Raw genomic sequence first — 19,496 nt, 5'->3', positions numbered from 1 at the left:
AAGACTTAGATGTAATACACCTGTCCATTCAGTATCAACAAAGAATATCCTAGATTGAACTTTTTTAAAAAAATAGGATTTATTTGTAGAAATAAGTGAATTTAATGTTGACAAGTCTACTTTTAAAAAAAAAACCTTTATCTTTGCAGCTGCTGCTGCCAAATATTTTCAAAAGTATCTTAAATTTTTACTGTTATAGGCATGAATAGCATTCATTTCTTATTGACTAGATCTAATGAAACTGAAATTGATAGTTATTCCATGACTTTTATGTCCATTTTCTAGTCTGTTTGGATCAAGATATTATTTTAATACTTAGAGAAATAGACTAATAGTAATTTCTACATTCTTGTGAGTATGTAGAAAATAGTGACTTTTTGGAAACTGGCAGTTGGCAATTGTTGAATGATTGCGCTATGCAATTTTGATACTATTTTAAATTCGTATCACAATGAGTAGCAGCTGCAATTTGAGTTTTGTCTGTGAAATATTTTTCTTTTATGCATCTTTAGGATTTTTATCTTATAGGGTAATAGCAAAAAAAGAATCTACTGAAATGCTTAATAATGAAAATATTTCCTAGGTTTCAGCTTATGTGGAGAACTTGCTGTGGAAGCCATCTATAAATCCATTTAATTTATGGAGGAGACTGCATGTGATGGAAGTCATTCAGAAGAACTCTTTTCCCATTTTGAAAGTAGATCAGAGGAAGAACATTTACCACAGGATGCCAGTGAAAGTCATCTCAACTGGTATTCTCAACAATAGCATGGGATAACATAATTTTCTTGATTTCAGGGTTTCATATTTTGTCCATATTGTAAACTATTTGAATCAAATATAGCATTCTTTCAAGGATATCATCTAACAGTCTAGTAACTGATATTTATTTAATTTGATTACAAAGTACTCATGTAGCAGAATGTGTCTATTTTGAAATTTTAATGACAGCAATTAAAATTGAAAACATTACCTATAAAAATTTATAAAGTATATGCCTTTTCCCCTAAGGTAAATAAAAATATAAATACCATGTAATATTGGAAATATAGTTAATGAGTACTAATTCACTGTCATTTGGTATATTGCTGTCTAACAGATACCTGTCATACTTCGATTCTTTGGTATGGGGATGCACTTGTTTTTTGTATGACTCATTGTTCCCCAAAGTGACAATCTTAAAATGCCGTGGTTGTTGCTGTGGATGGTATAGTGCAGCTTCTAGTTAATAATGAAAATAATGTTCGGTCATATATAATTATTTTTGACTTTCTGTACATGGTGTTTAATAATGTTAATTGTCTTTTGTAGCCAGCATCTTCCTTAGGCCCATCATTTTAAGCCAGTGGTGCTTAAGAATACAATGTATTTCTTAGAGACATAGCCTCTAAGATGCCTTTCATTGTTGAGCCATTATATCATGTTCCATAGAAGAATAGTGGTGTCAATTAAAGAAAGACACAGTGCTTTCTTGGAATGCTTGGAATTTTATTTATAAATACTGTAAAAGCCCCTTCAAACTTATTCATAGATTTTTGTCCAAATGACTCTGCTCATATAAAGATTAAATGAAATAAATTAGTGAAGGTATTCCCAAAGCTTCTTTATACTCAAAATCCAACTTCTTTGAGTCACTTTTTAACTCAGAGGTCTCTCTGCTATTAGGAATAGTAGTGAAATGGTATTTCTTAGGCGCATCTATATCTGAAATGAAAATTATTGGTGATGGGCTCTTACTTACAGTATACAACAAGCCTACCTTGGAATCTTGCTTCCAGAATGTTGCTAAACATTTCTTACTTCAACAACTCCTTCAAGCCCTCTGTGTGACCCTTCTTTGCTAGAGGTTAAAAAAATGCTGTATCCCGTCTTTTGGATATTCTTCATACTATTTGATGCTCATTCTATAAGTTTTGGACATGTACAGGAGAGACAGCTCAAGACGGCTTCCAGACTGACAAAGATTATTAAGAAGCATCCCTATTTCGGGATGTAAAAGTATGAACTTCTTGTCACCCCCAAAAAATGTATTTTATAGTGATACACAGTAGTGTAGATACAGCATAACCAAGAAAGGAAATATTATCAGTTTCATTTTAAATGATAATGTTTTATAAAACCAAATGTGAAGAATTTTTAGGTGTCTGGAGCAGTTTAGTTTTTCGTGTTTCATTTGTTTAACTTACACATTCTTCTGGAGGAATTTTTTTGTGAAGAACAATAGATTTCAAGAAAGGATTGGGAATAAGGGCTAGAAAGTCATATATTTTGTTTTTGGACTAGGGAGAAGGAAGGGAAGAAAAAACGACACATTCACATAAATCATTTTACAAACTGGAGAAGCGATTTTGAATAATTATCAAATAGCACAGTGATACATTGCTGTTGGTAGTCTTCATATTTTATACATCTTAACATTTTAGAAACTGTCTTACCATTTATAGTTAAGTGTAGAAAAAATATGGACATATAGAAAAAATTCATACATTTTCAGTGACAGTTTAGCTTTAAATTTTGCAGAGCAATTTATGGAACTGTAATACTTAATCAGGCTATGCTTAGTTTGCACAAAAATGTATAACAAATTTATATAACAGTTTTAACTTAAATTTTTTTTGTGCATATCTAACTAGCCTAAAGCAGGACATCCAAAATGAGAAGACCGAATTGGAAGCATTGTTTAAGGAAGCCGAGTTAGCAACTTGTTCTGCAGAATTACTTCTGCCATTATTTAAGGACACCATTGAAGAGATTAGTTTTGAAAATGTGAGTACTTGACTAGTGAACATCTAATAAAATGAGAAGCTAGGATAAAGTCAGAATGCATTAACTGAGGTCTCATATCTTACAGTAATTATGCTCACACACTGGTATTTGGTATAAAAAATGCAAGTTTATCAGTGTTCTTTTTTCATATGTCATTAATTGCAGTTCTTTTCATCAAAGCTAATCTCAGGAATGCACTTGATGAGAGGCCACGCTAGAAACTGTGTACCTCAGTGCTTGACTTACCTGGAGTTGAACTAGAGCCAGCTTCTCTCAAGAGTGAATTTAAAATATTCTGAGAGATGAAATATATTTTCTATAGTACTATGTAGAATAAAAACCTCTATTCTAAAATTACAGTATACTAGAGTTTGAGTGAAGGGCAACAAAATAGATTGTATAATATTAGTTTTATTATAATAAATTCCTGAAATACTATAGGGTTTAAGCCCTTATTTTGGTTTCATTTTACTTTAGTATACCATGTAACAAATACTATTTACTTCTATAAACTTGGTAAATTTTACTACTACCATGTGCAAAAGAGGGCCTTCCTGGAGGCTCAGTGGTAAAGAACCCACCTGCCAATACAGGAGACCCATGTTCAATCCCTGAGTCAGGAAGATCCCCTGGAGTAGGAAATGGCAACTCACTCCAGTATTCTTGCCTGGGAAATCCCATGGACAAAGGAGCCTGGTGGGCTACAGTCCATGGCGTCGCAAAGAGTTGTATATGACTTAGTGACTAACAACAACAACAACATGTGCAAAAGAATGCTTTTTTTAACTGGGAAAAAGTATTCTTTGCTAATAGTAGCATTTAGCATTACATTTTAGAGTGTCTTTATGCAATGTCTTAAAATGTGTTTGTGGCTCTTATATTTTGTCAGGCTAATCTTTCTGCATCCAATTTGAAGATTTCTAAACAGACGGAAATATTAGCAATAGTATTAGACACTTAAATGTGTAAAACAAACTTTAGAACATCTTAGAAAGACAGAATACCAACAAGTAAGAAATACTAAGCACTGTTTCAATAGTGATAGTTCTCACTTGAAGGGAATATTAGTTCTTGAACTGTAGAAACTAAAATATTGGTATATTGAAATGGAAATGATTCTTAAATTTTTGTTTGAAATGGCAATCATTAACCCCCACTTTCAGTGTTTCATGAGTAGTTTTACATGAAAGCAGCGTACTTTATAGAAAATACATTTTTCTTTTCAATCTCAAGAACTTTCATTATTTGTTTTGATTTCAGTTGATTACTATTAAAAACTCTTAGAATTTCAGCTCTTGTATTCATTTTATTTATGCATTCATATATTCCTTTCTTAACGGTTTTATTGAGATCTAATTCACATACCATACAGTTCACTGGTTCAGAGTGTGCAACTCAGTGATTTTTGGTATATTCACAGAATTGTGTAGTCATCACCGTCAGCCTCGGGGCATTTTCGTAACTACAAATAGAAACCCTTAGCCCTTTAGAATTTTGCTTCTCATCCCCATCTACCCCTCCTTTGTCCATTATCTGCTTTTTCTGTATTTATGGATTTGTTGATTTCACATATTTTTTATCAAGTGAGTGAAAGTCACTTAGTTGTGTCCCACTCTTTGCGACCCTATGGACTATATAGTCCATGGAATTCTCCAGGCCAGAATACTGGAGTGGGTAGCTTTCCCTTCTCTAGGGGTCTTCCCGACCCAGGGATGAAACCCAGGTCTCCCACATTGCAGGCAGATTCTTTACCAGCTGAGCCACAAGGGAAGCCCAAGAATACTGGAGTGGGTAGCCTATCCCGTCTCCAGTGGATCTTCCTGACCCAGGAATCGAACCAGGGTCTCCTGCATTGCAGGCAGATTCTTTACCAACTGAGTTATTAGGGAAGCCCTGATATTTTATATAAATAGAATCATATGGTATGTATGACCCTCAAAGTGAATAAACATTTTCTGCATTCTCATTTAAAATATCTACATGGAATTCTTTTATTGATTTGCTATAATTCTTTAAAATATTTCTTTTTGCTAAACTTTAGGCTGCTTATAATTTTTACCTGTTTACAAACAGCATTGTGAGCCTCCTTTATATACAAGGTTCTTGTGATTTTTATGTCATTGGCTTGTACTTTATGAGGCATTATTTAGAAATTAATTTTATGAATTGTGGAAAAAAATTGATTTAGAACACTTAAGCAAAAATCTCTCTGGTTTTTAACTTAAAAAAGCTGAACTCTGCATAGAAGTTGTCATATTAATTTCTTTGGAAGGCAGCTATGGTCACCACTATATGCTGCGCCACATTAGTTTATTAAGTGATGGTTAATCCACTTTCTGCTATTGTGTAGAGAAATATAGCTTGTATAATATATAGCTTGATTTATAACTTCTTTTTTCCACAGGGAGGGGAAAGTTTATCCAACTTGTTAGAGAAACTAACTGATAATGAAAGTGAAAACATTGTAAGTCTTTTATACTTGGGAGTCTAGTTTTCTGAATTTTTTAGTTTATATGCTGATTGGTTTTATAAAATTAGCCAACATTCCCCAAGTTATGATATTTCTAACTTTTTCATTATATTTATTGAAGAATCTTAAGAACAAGGTACTTGAAAAGGAGACCTATATCCAAGAACTTTCTTCTTTGTTTCAGAATGAAAAGGTAAGCAAATTTTGAGCTTAATTCATCATTATTTTCTTAATATTGACTCCTTCTTTCCATGCCGGCCTCCTATTCATCCTCATAAATAGACACAAAGTTTTTTAGGTTATTTGGACATTTTCCCCAGTTTTATGTATCAGATATAACATCTTAATTTTTTAAAGTTGTTTTTTCTTTTTAGATTTTTACGGTGCTTCATTCAGGGTACTTGACATAAGTCAGGGACCTATGTATAAATATACATTTCCGTTTTAGTATAAATTAAGGTATTTCTGTGTTTGTAGGATCATTTTAGACATATCCATGATTTTACTTAAGAGGACAGATAGGAACTTGTAACAGGAGATGATTAGGAGTTATTAAATTAAAAAGGGGAGTAGAAAACATCCCCTTGATTTTATATAAAATCCATTTGTAATGGGAGTGTTTTACTTTGCTCTTTAGCAAATTTTTAGATCATATACAAGTACTGTAAAGTTTAATATTGTAGAGAAAGACATCAAATAACACATTTTTGTTTTGTTTTCCCTTATAGGCAAATGCTTTGAAAGCAAGCCGTTTTTCACAATCAGTGAAAGTAGTACATGAACGACTGCAGTCCCAAATTCATAAAAAGGAAGCAGAGAATGATAAATTAAAAGAACACATAAAGGTTATAAATACTCATCCATTTTTATAGTTTTAAGTGTTAAAAGTAAATGAATGACAATATAGTCTTAATTGTGGAATTTAGTGGTTTTGAAAGAATTCAATTTAAGTGTTGCCATGGGAAATCCATATTTGAGGGAAATCTTAACATTTCTGGTCTTTCTAAAGATTTGACTCCAGATCCTAATATGAAAATGCTATCTCTCTTTAGTACTGATCTAGGAAAGATTTATAAAGATTGAATTACTTAAAAAAATCTCTCCTATTATTAGTTAAATTATATTTATTTGGAAAAGCTATTAAATATAAGAGAAAATTAACTTAAAAATACTGAAACTATTAATATTTGGTATACAGTCATCCCTTTTATGCACCTATAACATACTTAAATACTCTTGCACTTATTTAATGAGACAATAATGTTTATTATATTGTTTTTGTTACTAATGATAATAACATTAAGATCAGGTAACCTAGCATTGGTGTTTAGATAATCAAGTAACCTGGTATACAGCTTTTTTAGCAGGGTAATTAAGAGGAATTCTCTGGTTTAAACTGCACAGTTTAAATATTCTTGTGGAAGCCTCACAGTCCCTTTGAGGTGAGAGTTTGAGGTTGCTATGGTATGACAGAAGCTAACTGGATCTACTGTTATTTTTGCCAAAGGTAAAGAAGCAGTGTTGCCACTTTTGAAAGAGAAGTGTACAAAGACAAACCCCATGGAGTGTGAGGACTTCCGTGCTGGATTTCTGTTTGCTTTTATCTTCCTGAATCATGGCAGATGCGTGTAGCTCAGGCACATGTTTTTCACGACTGCATATTGAGGGTTGTTTTTTCTTTTTTCCTTCAGTGGCAAAAAGCTTTTGCCCATGAAAGAGACATTAAGCAGACTTATGTGAGATATACATTTTGTCTTTTGTCTGCCGTTAGGTGCTTTTTAGCACTTTCCCCCAGAGATTCCCTGTGTTCTTTGCATCCGTGTCTTAGGGCACTGGAGATGAACTAGAGTTGAAATTGTATTGCTCTGTCATGGTAAATATAAGAGAATACATGTAATTTAACAACTCAGATTATCTACTGCAATTTATCTTTTTTTTTTTTTTTAAACTATGTCCTTAAATAGCAGTTGGGGAAGTTCTTGAAAATATTTTCTTCAGTTTAAAAATGAAATAGTAAAAAATTTTTTAAGTTAAATTTGACAGTTCCTTTTTATATTCATGATATTTAGGAGAACAAATATAAGGCTATAAAATCCTAAGATTTTGCCATCACATTCACCTGTCTAATACTTTGAATTCACATTCTATTACAAAATTCTGTTATTTAAAAATAATTAGAAGTAGTTGAATTAGCTCATGGATTTTTTTTTTTAACATTCCTTCTAACACAGTTTTGGAATTTATTTAGGGTTGACAAGTTTTTTTTTTTAATGAATGCATGCACAGTGAACTAACTCAGTTTGCCAACATAAATCTCATTTTTTTTAGTACTGTTGATGACTCAACAATTATATTTGGTCTTTTAAATTTTTTAGTTACATTATAATTCCTTGAGAACTACCTTAAACTCATTTTTCTTTCTAGATCTTTAAAATATGTCAATTAGAAGATTTTCACATTTTAGAAGAGACAGAATAATTATCTTTATAATATACTGCAAGTATAATTCTTTGGAAAGAGGAAAAGGCAAATGGTTTAAAATATATATCCATTCATTTGGCAAATGATTGTGACGGAGTTATTTTGAAACTATAAAAATAATTTGATAGTTTTAGCATACTTCCTAATAGCGGTTGAGCATGGGATTTGATAATCTAGTAAAAAAGTCTTGTGCATTCATGTTCAAAAAAAATCTATTTCACTCTTAGGGTTAAGTGTGCCTGTCATTCATGATGTGATGATGACACCCGGTGGTTTCTTAGAGAAAGTACAGCTGTTTTTCTTGGGTGGGGAGGGTTCTTCCTTTCTCTAAAGCCGACTTAACTATATTGCAGTTTGTTTTCCCCAACTACTTATTAAAATGGGGTTTTTGGTTTATAGAGACTTTTAAAAACAATTTAAGAATGTTTTTCTTCTTCTCTTAGTTTGTGAAGTTACTTTTCAAAGAGATCAAGTCTTTAGATCTTGTTTAAGATGTATCTCTTAAACTCAGTTTTACTGAAAGTTAAGTATAGTTTTTTGTTGATCATAAGGTAGAAAAGCTCCATCTTTTACTGTAACTCCTTTGATTTTTTTTTTTATTAAAATGATTGTCCAGGAAACGGAAGACTAAAACTTAAATTCTTTAATAATTTTGCATTCTTTTCAGAAACACACAACTTTTAAGAAATGTCGAAATGTTAAAACTTAAGTCTTTAAGTTCTTAGTACTCAGATGCTTTAAAATACAAAGTTTTAAGATAATTTGAAATGAAAGCATGAGTTATTACACTAAATCATATTCATCATCGACCCAACCTAATATTCTATGTTTAGTTATATCCCCAATAGATATGTAAGGAAAGTTATGTCAGTTAACATTATCAGACTCAGTGGATAAAAACATGCCTTACTTTTGGGTAAAAAGATAACCAAACATCTTTTTACCCTTAATGACTCTTACTGATCTGGTAGTCGTTTCTTGAACCCTGTGTGGTCTTAGAATAATGGCTTCAACAAACTTACTACTTACTGGGCAAAGTAGTATTTTTATTGTCTTGATGTAACTCTTTCAAATGTGAAGACTTCCCCCTTAATTCTAGTAAATTAAAATATAGCAAATAAGTTTTTGTTTATCTCATCTATACTCTTTATGATCTATAGATGTTGATTATATATCCTTTAAGCATTTATAATTTGAACTAGAGTCCTAATATATTTGGGGAGCTACTGATTCCTTTGAGCTTTATGTACCTACTGTTTGAATTGTCTCCGGCTTAATTACATTTTTTTTTTTTATTTGCAGTAACTAGTGAGTCCTTTATATAATATTCTAGATGTGAAATTAAAAAAAAATTCTAGTTAATCAAAAAGGTTTTAAGGAAATTAGTGTTTCTGCCATAATCACCAGTATTAGCATCTTTAGTAAGAGTAGTATTAGTTTTATATAGGTTTATACATTTTAAATTTGCACTGTATAACTGGTTACAAATAAACATTGGTGAAATCACCTTTCTTCACTGTTTTGCTTTTTACTAAACTTATTAGTCCTTTTGATAAATTCTATGTTGAAGATTACTTACATATTTTAACAATGTTTATGTCAACATTGGCATTCTAAAATAACTTAACTACTGCTGATATTTTTTAGAGCTTAGAAACCCAAATATCAGAATGGAATTTGCAGTTGAAAAAGAGTAAGTATGAGGCTGTAGCAATGAAAGAATCAAGTAGGCAAAAAACTATCGCTCTGAAAAAGGCATCTAAAATTTACAAACAAAGGATTGAACATTTTACTGGAGACATGGAAAACCTTACTTCCCAAATTAGAGAGCAGGTGAGTTATATACATTCTTCCTTAAAGAATTGTTTTATGTACTTAGTTTATGTACTTAACTTCATAACACTTAGTATAATTATCTTGAGGTTCAGGAGGGAGAACTCATGTATACCCGGGGCGAATTCATGTCAATGTATGGCAAAACCAACCAATATAATATTGTAAAATAATTTGCCTCCAATAAAAAATAAATAAATTAAAAAAATAAAAATAAAAAAATAAAACGTGAAGATAAGCAAATATGACATATAAAAAAAAAACTTTACTCATACTAATTTTGCTTTAGTCTTTATTTTGAAAGATTACATAAAGTGACAAATTTGCATTTTGAATTACATCAGTGTTTCCTTGGGACTTTATTTAAAGGATATGTAAGTCCCAAAGCATCTGTGATTAACTAAGGGTTGTACCACTTCACACATATTCACCCTTGGAAATTTACATTGCACATGAACATTAAATTAAAGTACATTAACAGAGGCTCTGAGAAGGCCTTCAACATCAAAGAGGGTATTGAATTCACAGTTTTCCACCACTTAGTCAGCTGCAGATTTCTTTCATTCACAAAGTAACTCTTTGAACTGATTCTGAGGAATACCAGTTTGGGAAATGCTGATTTGTATTATTAGACCATATGACTTTATTCAGTAATTCACTTCACTTAAACTCCATAATGCATTTAAATACATGTGCTGATGTAAACCCACCATGTCAGTGTTATCTTTGGGTTTAATAACAAAGTTGAAAATTGACTTAGTGCTTTGTTTTTGATGAATTGTGTTTATTCAATTATGAAGTAATAAAATATTTATTCTTTTTAAGTATCATTGGTATCCCACCTCTTAAGAACTTAGATATGAATGAAATGAAAACAGACTTGCATAAATGCTTATATAAACAAAACAACCTAATGTTTTATAAGCTCAACTGTAAACATTTTAAAACTCTTAATATTTAACCTACATTCAGAAAAATTTAAATAGATAAAAGACTTGAGGACTAAGTTCAAAATCTGTAAGGCTGAAGGCCTAGTTGAATGCCTGAAAATATTCCTGTGTGTTAAAAACTAATTGAGTCATTAACATTCTTGGGGTTTTCTTTTAACTAGCACCATATCACTCATGCCCCAGATCATAGTGTAGGAAGACTTTGCCACTCGTTAACCTGGTGACTTTGGGACTTAACCTCTCTAAGCTTTAGGTTCTTTATCTGTAAAACAGGGGATAATAATACTACCTGTCTCATGTAGGAATAAATGAGAAAATATATGTCAAAGCACAGTGTCTGTCAGACTGCATTTTTGCCACATTAAACTTTCTATTCCTCTAATGCGGGTAGTGTGTTTGTTTCATTGTTCTATGCTGTTGCCTCTGGCTGTAATGTTCTTCTCAGGTTCTATAATAGCTGATTCTTTTAAAAATCGTTCTGGTATCTTTTTACTTGATATCTCTTCACAGGGGCCTTCCTTGACTACTCCTTTTGAAATAGCCCCACAACAGTTAATCACATCAATGTCTTAAATTTTTTTCTTAGTACTTATTTTATAGGCAAAATTTCTAAATATCTTAGTTTATATTCTAATATAATTGCCCAACATATCCTTCATAATGCATATTAATATTCATTTACATGTAATATAAAAGCAGAATACTAGTCTTTTAAATACATTAAAAATATTACTGTAAAAACATTAAAAAAAAATGTCTTGCACATAGTAGATGTTGAGTAAACATTTGTTCCGTGATAGGAAAGAAGGAAGCACCCAATAAATGTAAACTGCTCTCATTACTACTTCTAAGTCTTCTGATTAGTAATTATTGGCACCGTTGTCATTCTAGTGAATTTGCCTTTCTTTCTTTAGAGAGGGGGTACAATGGCTACAGCTCTTTAGCTGAATTTGTGAAGAGTAGATTCATTTGACAGTTATTTGTTGAGAGTCAGTAGGGTGATCTATACAGAATAGCTTGGCATAGAGCTACCATATAACCCAGCAATTTCACTCCTGTATATTTATCCAAAAAAGCCCAAAAAGCTAATTAAAACAGATTTGCAGCTTAAAGTTCATAGCAACATTAGTTATAATAACCAAGATATGAAAGCAACCTAAGTATCCATTAACAGATGACTGGATAGAGAAGATGTAGTGTATACACACACAGGAATATTACTCAGCCATAAAAAAATGAACTTTTGCCATTTGCAGCAACATGGATGGACTTAAAGTGTATTATGCTAATTGAAGAAGTCAGAGAAAGACAAGAGTTCAGTAAATATAAAGGGAATTATCTTCAGTAATTATGAAACATTTTTTGAAAATAGCCCCGTTAACATCCTTAAAATGTGAAGTTGGAACTGTTGTTATATGCATATAAAGTAATAGTTTATAAAGTCATTATTGAAATTTACTTTAAAGTTTTCCTGTGTTCAGATTTGTACACTGAAATTTTCTGTAACAAAAGTTCCATAACTTATAGGATGAGTGTTTCCTTGTTAATAATGTATTTGTTTTTAGAACAAAACTAGTGTTATTAAATTACAAGATGAGTACTTTATGTATTTTTTAGGAAGCCAAGTTGTCTGAAACAGTTTCAGCTTCCAATGCCTGGAAAAGTCATTATGAGAAAATTGTAATAGAGAAAACTGAGTTGGAAGTTCAGATCGAAACAATGAAAAAGTAAGAAAAATAAAGAGTCTTTTTACTGTTTGATAAGAAATGTTTTCAGTTCTTTCCTCTTTGAGTAGTTTATATATGGTTCCTATGAATTACATATGGTAAAGCTATTGTCTAATTTGCTGTGTTTGCTATTTATAATTTATAAACTTTTGTTACTCTAAAAATACAATTAAAAATTATTACCCATTATAATGCATTTTTATTCACAAATTATTGATTCTTAAGGTGTCTTAAATGCATAACAAAAAAAATCTGAGTAAGAATATGTATGTTTTATGTTTTTTAATTTATTATTAATAAGTTAACAATAAAGAACTATACATATGCTTTTGAATGTTTCACTTTCTGTGTATTTTCTTCAGTTTTTTCATTGAAAAGTAGTGTGTATGATTTGCTTCTAAAGATTATTTATTATCTCACTTGATCCTTTTACTTAACTCTTTCCCAAAGTTATGTGTATGTGTGTATGCACGTATGAATGACAGAAAGACAGGCCTACCTGTGGGTCATAGTTTAGATGTTTTACTGACTAGCGAAGAGAATATTGTGTAATTTTTCATTAGCGTCATCAATGGATAATTATTTCTAATCAGTTACTCAGGTAGAAGTAACCTTATAGATTATGGTTTCCTATTTCCTTTGTTTTGAGTGTGATTAACTTTTCAAACTACAAAGAATAACTTCAGAAGCACACGTAAGATATATATTGTTTGAATGAAAATTTTCTATGGCTTTTATAAAGGCAAATCATTAATCTTTTGGAAGATCTGAAGAAAATGGAAGAGCATGGAAAAATTTCATGTGAAGAAATTCTTATAAAAATTCATTCAATTGAATATGAAAATGAAACTCTGAATCTTGAGAATACAAAATTAAAGGTATTAAATGTTTGTGTTTATGTATATCATGTTGTATAATGACAACTTATTCCTTTGTAGAAGTAGCTTGAAATAACAACATGTTTAGAAGTATGCTATTGTATCATTTATCTTTTCTGTTTCTCAGAGTTTTAGAATATCATTATAATAACTAATTCTAAAACTATATCTTTATATACATATATATGGATAATACTTATATATTTAAATGTTTACAGTTGTATACACAGATAAATGTAAAAATTGTTTTCAGTAGTACTGAATAAGATTTATGAAGCTGAATAACTGTCTCTTTGTCTCAACCTAAGAATTTATTTATTCTCCAATTTTAGCAGTTAAGGTGAATCTCCAAAATTACATTAACTTTAATGCATAAGATTATTTCTAGGTGTCATGGTTATGATAGGATATAGCCTCAGGCTTGGTTCATTTGAAACCAGAAAGTATATTTTGGCTGCTTCATAACCGGAAAGAATTTTCCAACTTAATCAAATCTGAGGGACAATTGAGTTTTTATGTACCAGAGAAAAGATGTTGAAGCTTTTATACTTCCTGAGAAAAAGGATATTTGAGTTCCCACTCATAGATATATGTAACCTGATGAGACCTGACTAAAGAGGATGACATCATTTTCAGTTCCTTACTACTGTTTTTGGAGGACAGTAAAAGAAAGACTTCCTCACTGATCAATGCAAAGAAATAGAGAAAAACAACAGAATAGGAAAAACAAGAGACCTCTTCAAGAAAATTAGAGATTCCAAGGGAACATTTCATGCAAAGATGGGCTCGATAAAGGACAGAAATGGTATGGACCTAACGGAAGCAGAAGATATTAAGAAGAGGTGGCAGGAATACACAGAAGAACTGTACAAAAAAGATCTTCACGACCAAGATAGTCACGATAACGTGATCACTGACCTAGAGCCAGACATCTTGGAATGTGAAGTCAAGTGGGCCTTAGAAAGCATCACTACTAACAAAGCTAGTGGAGGTGATGGAATTCCAGTTGAGCTATTTCAAGTCTTGAAAGATGATGCTGTGAAAGTGCTGCACTCAATATGCCAGCAGATTTGAAAAACTCAGCAGTGGCCACAGGACTGGAAGAGGTCAGTCTTCATTCCAATCCCAAAGAAAGGCAATGCCAAAGAATGCTCAAACTGCCGCACAATTGCACTCATCTCACACACTAGTAATCATGTTCAAAATTCTCCAAGCCAGGCTTCAGCAGTATGTAAACCGTGAACTCCCAGATGTTCAAGCAGGTTTTAGAAAAGGCAGAGGCACCAGAGATCAAATTGCCAACATCCGCTGGATCATGGAGAAAGCAAGAGAGTTCCAGAAAAACATCTATTTCTGCTTCATTGACTATGCCAAAGCCTTTGACTGTGTGGATCACAATAAACTGTGGAACATTCTGAAAGAGATGGGAATCCCAGACCACCTGTCCTGCCTCTTGAGAAACCTGTATGCAGGTCAGGAAGCAACAGTCAGAACTGTACATGGAACAACAGACTGGTTCCAAATAGGAAAAGGAGTACTGTATATTGTCACCTTGCTTATTTAACTTATATGCAGAGTACATCATGAGGAACGCTGGGCTGGAAGAAGCACAAGCTGGAATCAAGATTGCTGGGAGAAATATCAATAACCTCAGATATGCAGGTGACACTACCCTTATGGCAGAAAGTGAAGAGGAACTCAAAAGCCTCTTGATGAAAGTGAAAGAGGAGAGTGAAAAGGTTGGCTTGAAGCTCAACATTCAGAAAACAAAGATCATGGTATCCGGTCCCATCACTTCATGGGAAATAGATGGAAAAACAGTGGAAACAGTGTCAGACTTTATTTTTTTGGGCTCCAAAATCACTGCCGATGCTGATTTCTGCCATGAAATTAAAAGACGCTTACTCCTTGGAAGGATAGTTATGACCAACCTAGATAGCATATTAAAAAGCAGAGCCATTACTTTGCCAACAAAGGTTCGTCTAGTCAAGGCTATGGTTTTTCCTGTGGTCATGTATGGATGTGAGAGTTGGACTGTGAAGAAAGCTGATCGCCGAAGAATTGATGCTTTTGAACTGTGGTGCTGGAGAAGACTCTTGAGAGTCCCTTGGACTGCAAGGAGATCCAACCAGTCCATTCTAAAGGAGATCAGTCCTGGGTGTTCATTGGAAGGACTGATGCTAAAGCTGAAACTGCAATACTTTGGCCACCTCATGCGACGAGTTGACTTGCTGGAAAAGATTCTGATGTTGGGAAAGGTTGGGGGCGGGAGGAGAAGGGGACGACAGAGAATAAGATGGCTGGATGGCATCACTGACTCTGTGGACATGAATTTGAGTGAACTCTGGGAGTTGGTGATGGACAGGGAGGCCTGGCGTGCTGTGATTCATGGGGTCGCAGAGAGTCGGACACGACTGAGTGACTGAACTGAACTGAACTGAGTGATCCTGAGCTCTAGCCAAATATGAATACTCCTTATTTCCTGCAGTTTGTTCATGTTTTCCTCTATCCCTATAGTTTTACTATTTTTACAGTTATGGAATTTTTTTTCCTCAAGTGTGTAAATCCTACCTTTTTATAAAGTTCAGTTTAAATGCTCCTTCCTCCCAAGTCTCCTCAATTAGGATAAATCTTTCCTCACAAACTCCCATCATTTATGTTGAGGATGCCTAGGGGAGGTGTGACATATAGTTAGTTCTCATTCAATATTTATTGAACAAATTCTTTTTTTTCCTGTTAATTTATTTTGATGTGGAAGATAATTATTACAATATTGTGATGGATTTTGCCGTACATCAACATGAATCAGCCACAGGTATACATGTGTCCCCCTATCCAGAATTCCCCTCCTATCTCTCTTCTCACCTCATCCCTCTGGGTTGTCCCAAAACACCAGCTTTGGGTGCCCTGCTTCATGCCTTGAATTTGCACTAGTCATCTGTTTTGCATATGGTAATGTATGTGCATGTTTCAGTGGTATTCTCTCAAATCATCCCACCCTCGCCTTCTCCCACTGAGTCCAAAAGTCTGTTCTTTACATCTGTGTCGTCTTTGCTGCTGTTCAGGTAGGATCATTGGTACCATCTTTCTAAATTCCATATACATGTGTTAATGTACATATATATGTGTTAGTATAATTTGTCTTTCTCTTTCTGACTTGCTTCACTCTTGTATAATAGGCTCTGGTTCATCCAGGTTCATCATTAGAACTGACTCAAATGCATTCCTTTTTATAGCTGAGCAATATTCCATTGTGTGGATTCCTTATCCATTCATCTACCAATGGATGTCTAGGTTGCTTCCGTGTCCTAGCTTTTGTAAATAGTGCTTTAGTGAACACTGGGATACTGAAATGTGTCTCTTTCAGTTCTTATTTCCTCTGGGTATATGCCTAGCAGTGGAATTGCTGGGTTGTATGGCAGTTCTGTTCACAATTTTTTAAGAAATCTCCACACTGTTCTCCATAGTGGCTGTACTAGTTTAGATTCCCACCAACAGTGAAAGAGGGTTCCCTTTTCTCTACACCCTCTCCAACATTTATCGTTTGTGGACTTTTTGATGATTCCAATCTGACTGGCATGAGATGATACCTCATTGTGGTTTTAATTTGCATTTCTCTAATAATGAGTGAAGTTGAGCATCTTTTCTGGTGTTTATTAGTGATCTGTAGTCTTCTTTAGAGAAATGTCTGTTCAGGTTTTATGCCCATTTTTTGGTTGGGTTGTTCATTTTTCTGGTATTGAGCTGTATGAATTGCTTGTATATTTTGGAGATTAATTCTTTGTCAGTTGTTTTGTTTGCTGTTATTTCTCCCATTCTGAGGGCTTCTTTTCACCTTTGTTGTGCAAAAGCTTTTAAGTTTAATTAGGCCCCATTTGTTTATTTTTGTTTTTATTTCCATTACTCTGGGAAGTGGGTTATAGTGGTTCTTGCTGAGATTTATGTTGGAGTGTTGTGCCTATGTTTTTCTCTTAAGAGTTTTATAGTCTCTGGTCTTTCATTTAGGTCTTTAACCCATTTTGAGTTTATTTTTGTGTGCAGTGTTAGAAAGTGTTCTAGTCTCATTCTTTTGCAGGTAGTTGATCAGTTTTCCCAGCACCACTTGTTGAAGAGACTGTCTTTTCTCCACTGTACATTTTTTGCCTCTTTTGTCAATGATAAGGTATCTATACATGTATGGATTTATCTCTGGACTTTCTGTTTTGTTCCATTGACCTATATTTCTGTCTTTATGCCAGAACTATACTGTCTTGATGTCTGTAGCTTTGTAGTACAGTCTGAAGTCAGGAAGATTGACTCCTCCAATACCATTCTTCTTTCTCGAGATTGCTTTGGCTATTCACGGTCTTTTGTGCTTCCATAGAAATTGTGAAATTATTTGTTCTAGTTCTGTGAAAATTACCATTGGTCGTTTGATAGGGATTGCATTGAATCTACAGATTGCTTTGGGTAGTATACTCATGTTCACTATATTGACTCTGCCAATCCAAGAACATGGTATATTTCTCCATCTTTGATTTCTTTCATCAGTGTTTTATAGTTTTCTGTAAAACTATAGGACTTTTGTTTCTTTTGGTAAATTTATTCCTAAGTATATTATTCTTTTGAATAAATTCTTTAAATGTTTTATCCTAGAAGAGGAAGCAGCTTTATTGATTATGTTTATATTTTCTTAATTTCCTTAATATCCTTCAGAGAGGAAATTAGGATATTTCATCAATTATAAGTCTGTTTTTTAATTACATATAAAAATCATTGAGTTAAAGTTTATATATTATATTCTATTAATAATTCAAAAATATGTATTTTTAACACATTATTCTCTGAATTTTGTTCAAGGAAAAACATCCAGGTATATTTGGCATGTTATATACAATGTAAAATTGTCTAGATGTTGTATTTTGTTACTTTCTCTTATTTCAGAATAATTTTAAATTTTAGTTTCAAATGAAGATGATACTAGCTGATACTGTTGCCAAGGTGCAGTGACCTCCTCTATTAAAAACAACAAAAATTATTTGGAGGTTTACAAAGTTCTATTTGTTCATTATAGCAAGTTTAAAAAGCAGAAAAGCATAAAAGGATAAATCTAAAAATCATTATGATCTCACAAATGAAAGAAATGAAGTTACTATTTTAGCATATATATAATTTGGGGGATTTTGGATTACTTTAAGATTTTTTTGCTATTATAAATAAAAATGTGGATGGTTTTAGTCTTTTTGCATGTATATATATTTTGAGGATAAATTTCTGGAAGTAGAATTACATGGTCAAAGAAAGACACATTCTTAATGTTAGTATTATATATTTCCAAATCACCCATCATGGGTCCTTATACTTTTGGCAACATTTGACAGTTTTAAAACAAATCTTTCCAAATTTGATAAGTGATCTTACCTAGTTTTGGGGATTTAGATACCATCTATATCCTGAGGGCTCTCAAATCTATATCTCTAGCCTGGACCTTGGTCCTGAATTCCAGACATATTATGTATTCTACTGCATACTTGAAATCTCTTGGATAGTTCATAGATGTCTCAAAGTTATCATGTCCAAAATAGATCTTCTGTATTCTTCAGTGTGGTTCATCCTACAAAGTTTCCCTTGCCTCAGTTAATAGCAGTCATCCTTTCTATTACTTGACTCCTTTCTCTCATACCTACAATCCAGTTTGTCAGCAGATCTACTTCAAATACATCCAGAATTCAACCACTTCTCACCGGCATCACTGTCATTGTCCTGGTTCAGCCCACCATCATCTCTCATTATAGTGACTTCCTACCTCTTCTCTGCTTCTGCGATTGCCCCTGCAGTCACCATTCAGCGTGGTAGTAGAGTAGTTCCTATAAAAATGTAAGTCATCTTCAGACCATGCCACTGCTCTTGGTTAATAGAGTAAACATCTACAAGGCGTTATACTATCTGACCTCTGATATTACCTCTCTGACCTTATCTTCTTCCACACGTCCCTTTTTCTTGTTTTCTGCTACATTGGCCTTCTTTCTGTTTTCCTCTAACTGACCAGGTTTTCTCCCACTATGGCCTCTCCCTTCAAAGAGCAACACATCCTTTTGGTGTTTATTCCAGAGTCTTTTTCAGGAGGCTTTCCTGGGGGCCCATTCTCAACTTGCCCTTACTATCTTGCTATCAGGTATGATATATCTTACATCTTGTTCTTGTTTTCTTTGTCTATATACTCCTTGTTTTTATCTGTCTATACATGGAGTACATTAAGCTCATGATGGAAGGGTTGTTTGCTTTTTATGTTCACTACTAAAAGACTATATCCAGTGTTTAGGGCATTTTGTAATAACTGGTAAGCATATTTTTTTCATGTATTTTTCATCATTTAAATTTCTGCCTTTTGGAATTACCTACTAATTATCCT

The 19,496-nt window shown here is 33.0% G+C and overlaps 1 protein-coding gene across 7 annotated transcripts in view; it reads left to right on the top strand.

Moving 5' to 3' along the window:
• The window catches only part of ODF2L (outer dense fiber of sperm tails 2 like), a 75,110-nt gene that overhangs the window by 38,647 nt on the left and 16,967 nt on the right, over window positions 1-19,496 (top strand). For 6 of the 7 annotated variants that reach the window (XM_088835452.1, XM_088835453.1, XM_088835450.1 and 3 more), the window contains 8 exons: window positions 584-752; window positions 2,634-2,766; window positions 5,171-5,230; window positions 5,358-5,429; window positions 5,965-6,081; window positions 9,365-9,550; window positions 12,118-12,227; window positions 12,970-13,105. In XM_088835452.1, the coding sequence (XP_088691578.1) occupies window positions 640-752; window positions 2,634-2,766; window positions 5,171-5,230; window positions 5,358-5,429; window positions 5,965-6,081; window positions 9,365-9,550; window positions 12,118-12,227; window positions 12,970-13,105 (927 nt within the window). In that variant the 5' untranslated portion in view covers window positions 584-639. The remainder of the gene's footprint in view (window positions 1-583; window positions 753-2,633; window positions 2,767-5,170; window positions 5,231-5,357; window positions 5,430-5,964; window positions 6,082-9,364; window positions 9,551-12,117; window positions 12,228-12,969; window positions 13,106-19,496) is intronic. The other variant, XM_088835455.1, reaches the window with a different exon arrangement.

This window comes from Moschus berezovskii, chromosome 4 (genome assembly GCF_049115385.1).
Source record: "Moschus berezovskii isolate FMDL1 chromosome 4, NW_MosBer_1.0, whole genome shotgun sequence".
Taxonomy (NCBI): Eukaryota; Metazoa; Chordata; class Mammalia; order Artiodactyla; family Moschidae; genus Moschus; species Moschus berezovskii.
Note: the sequence above shows the minus strand (reverse complement) of the source record. Positions and strands in the feature narration are given on the sequence as shown.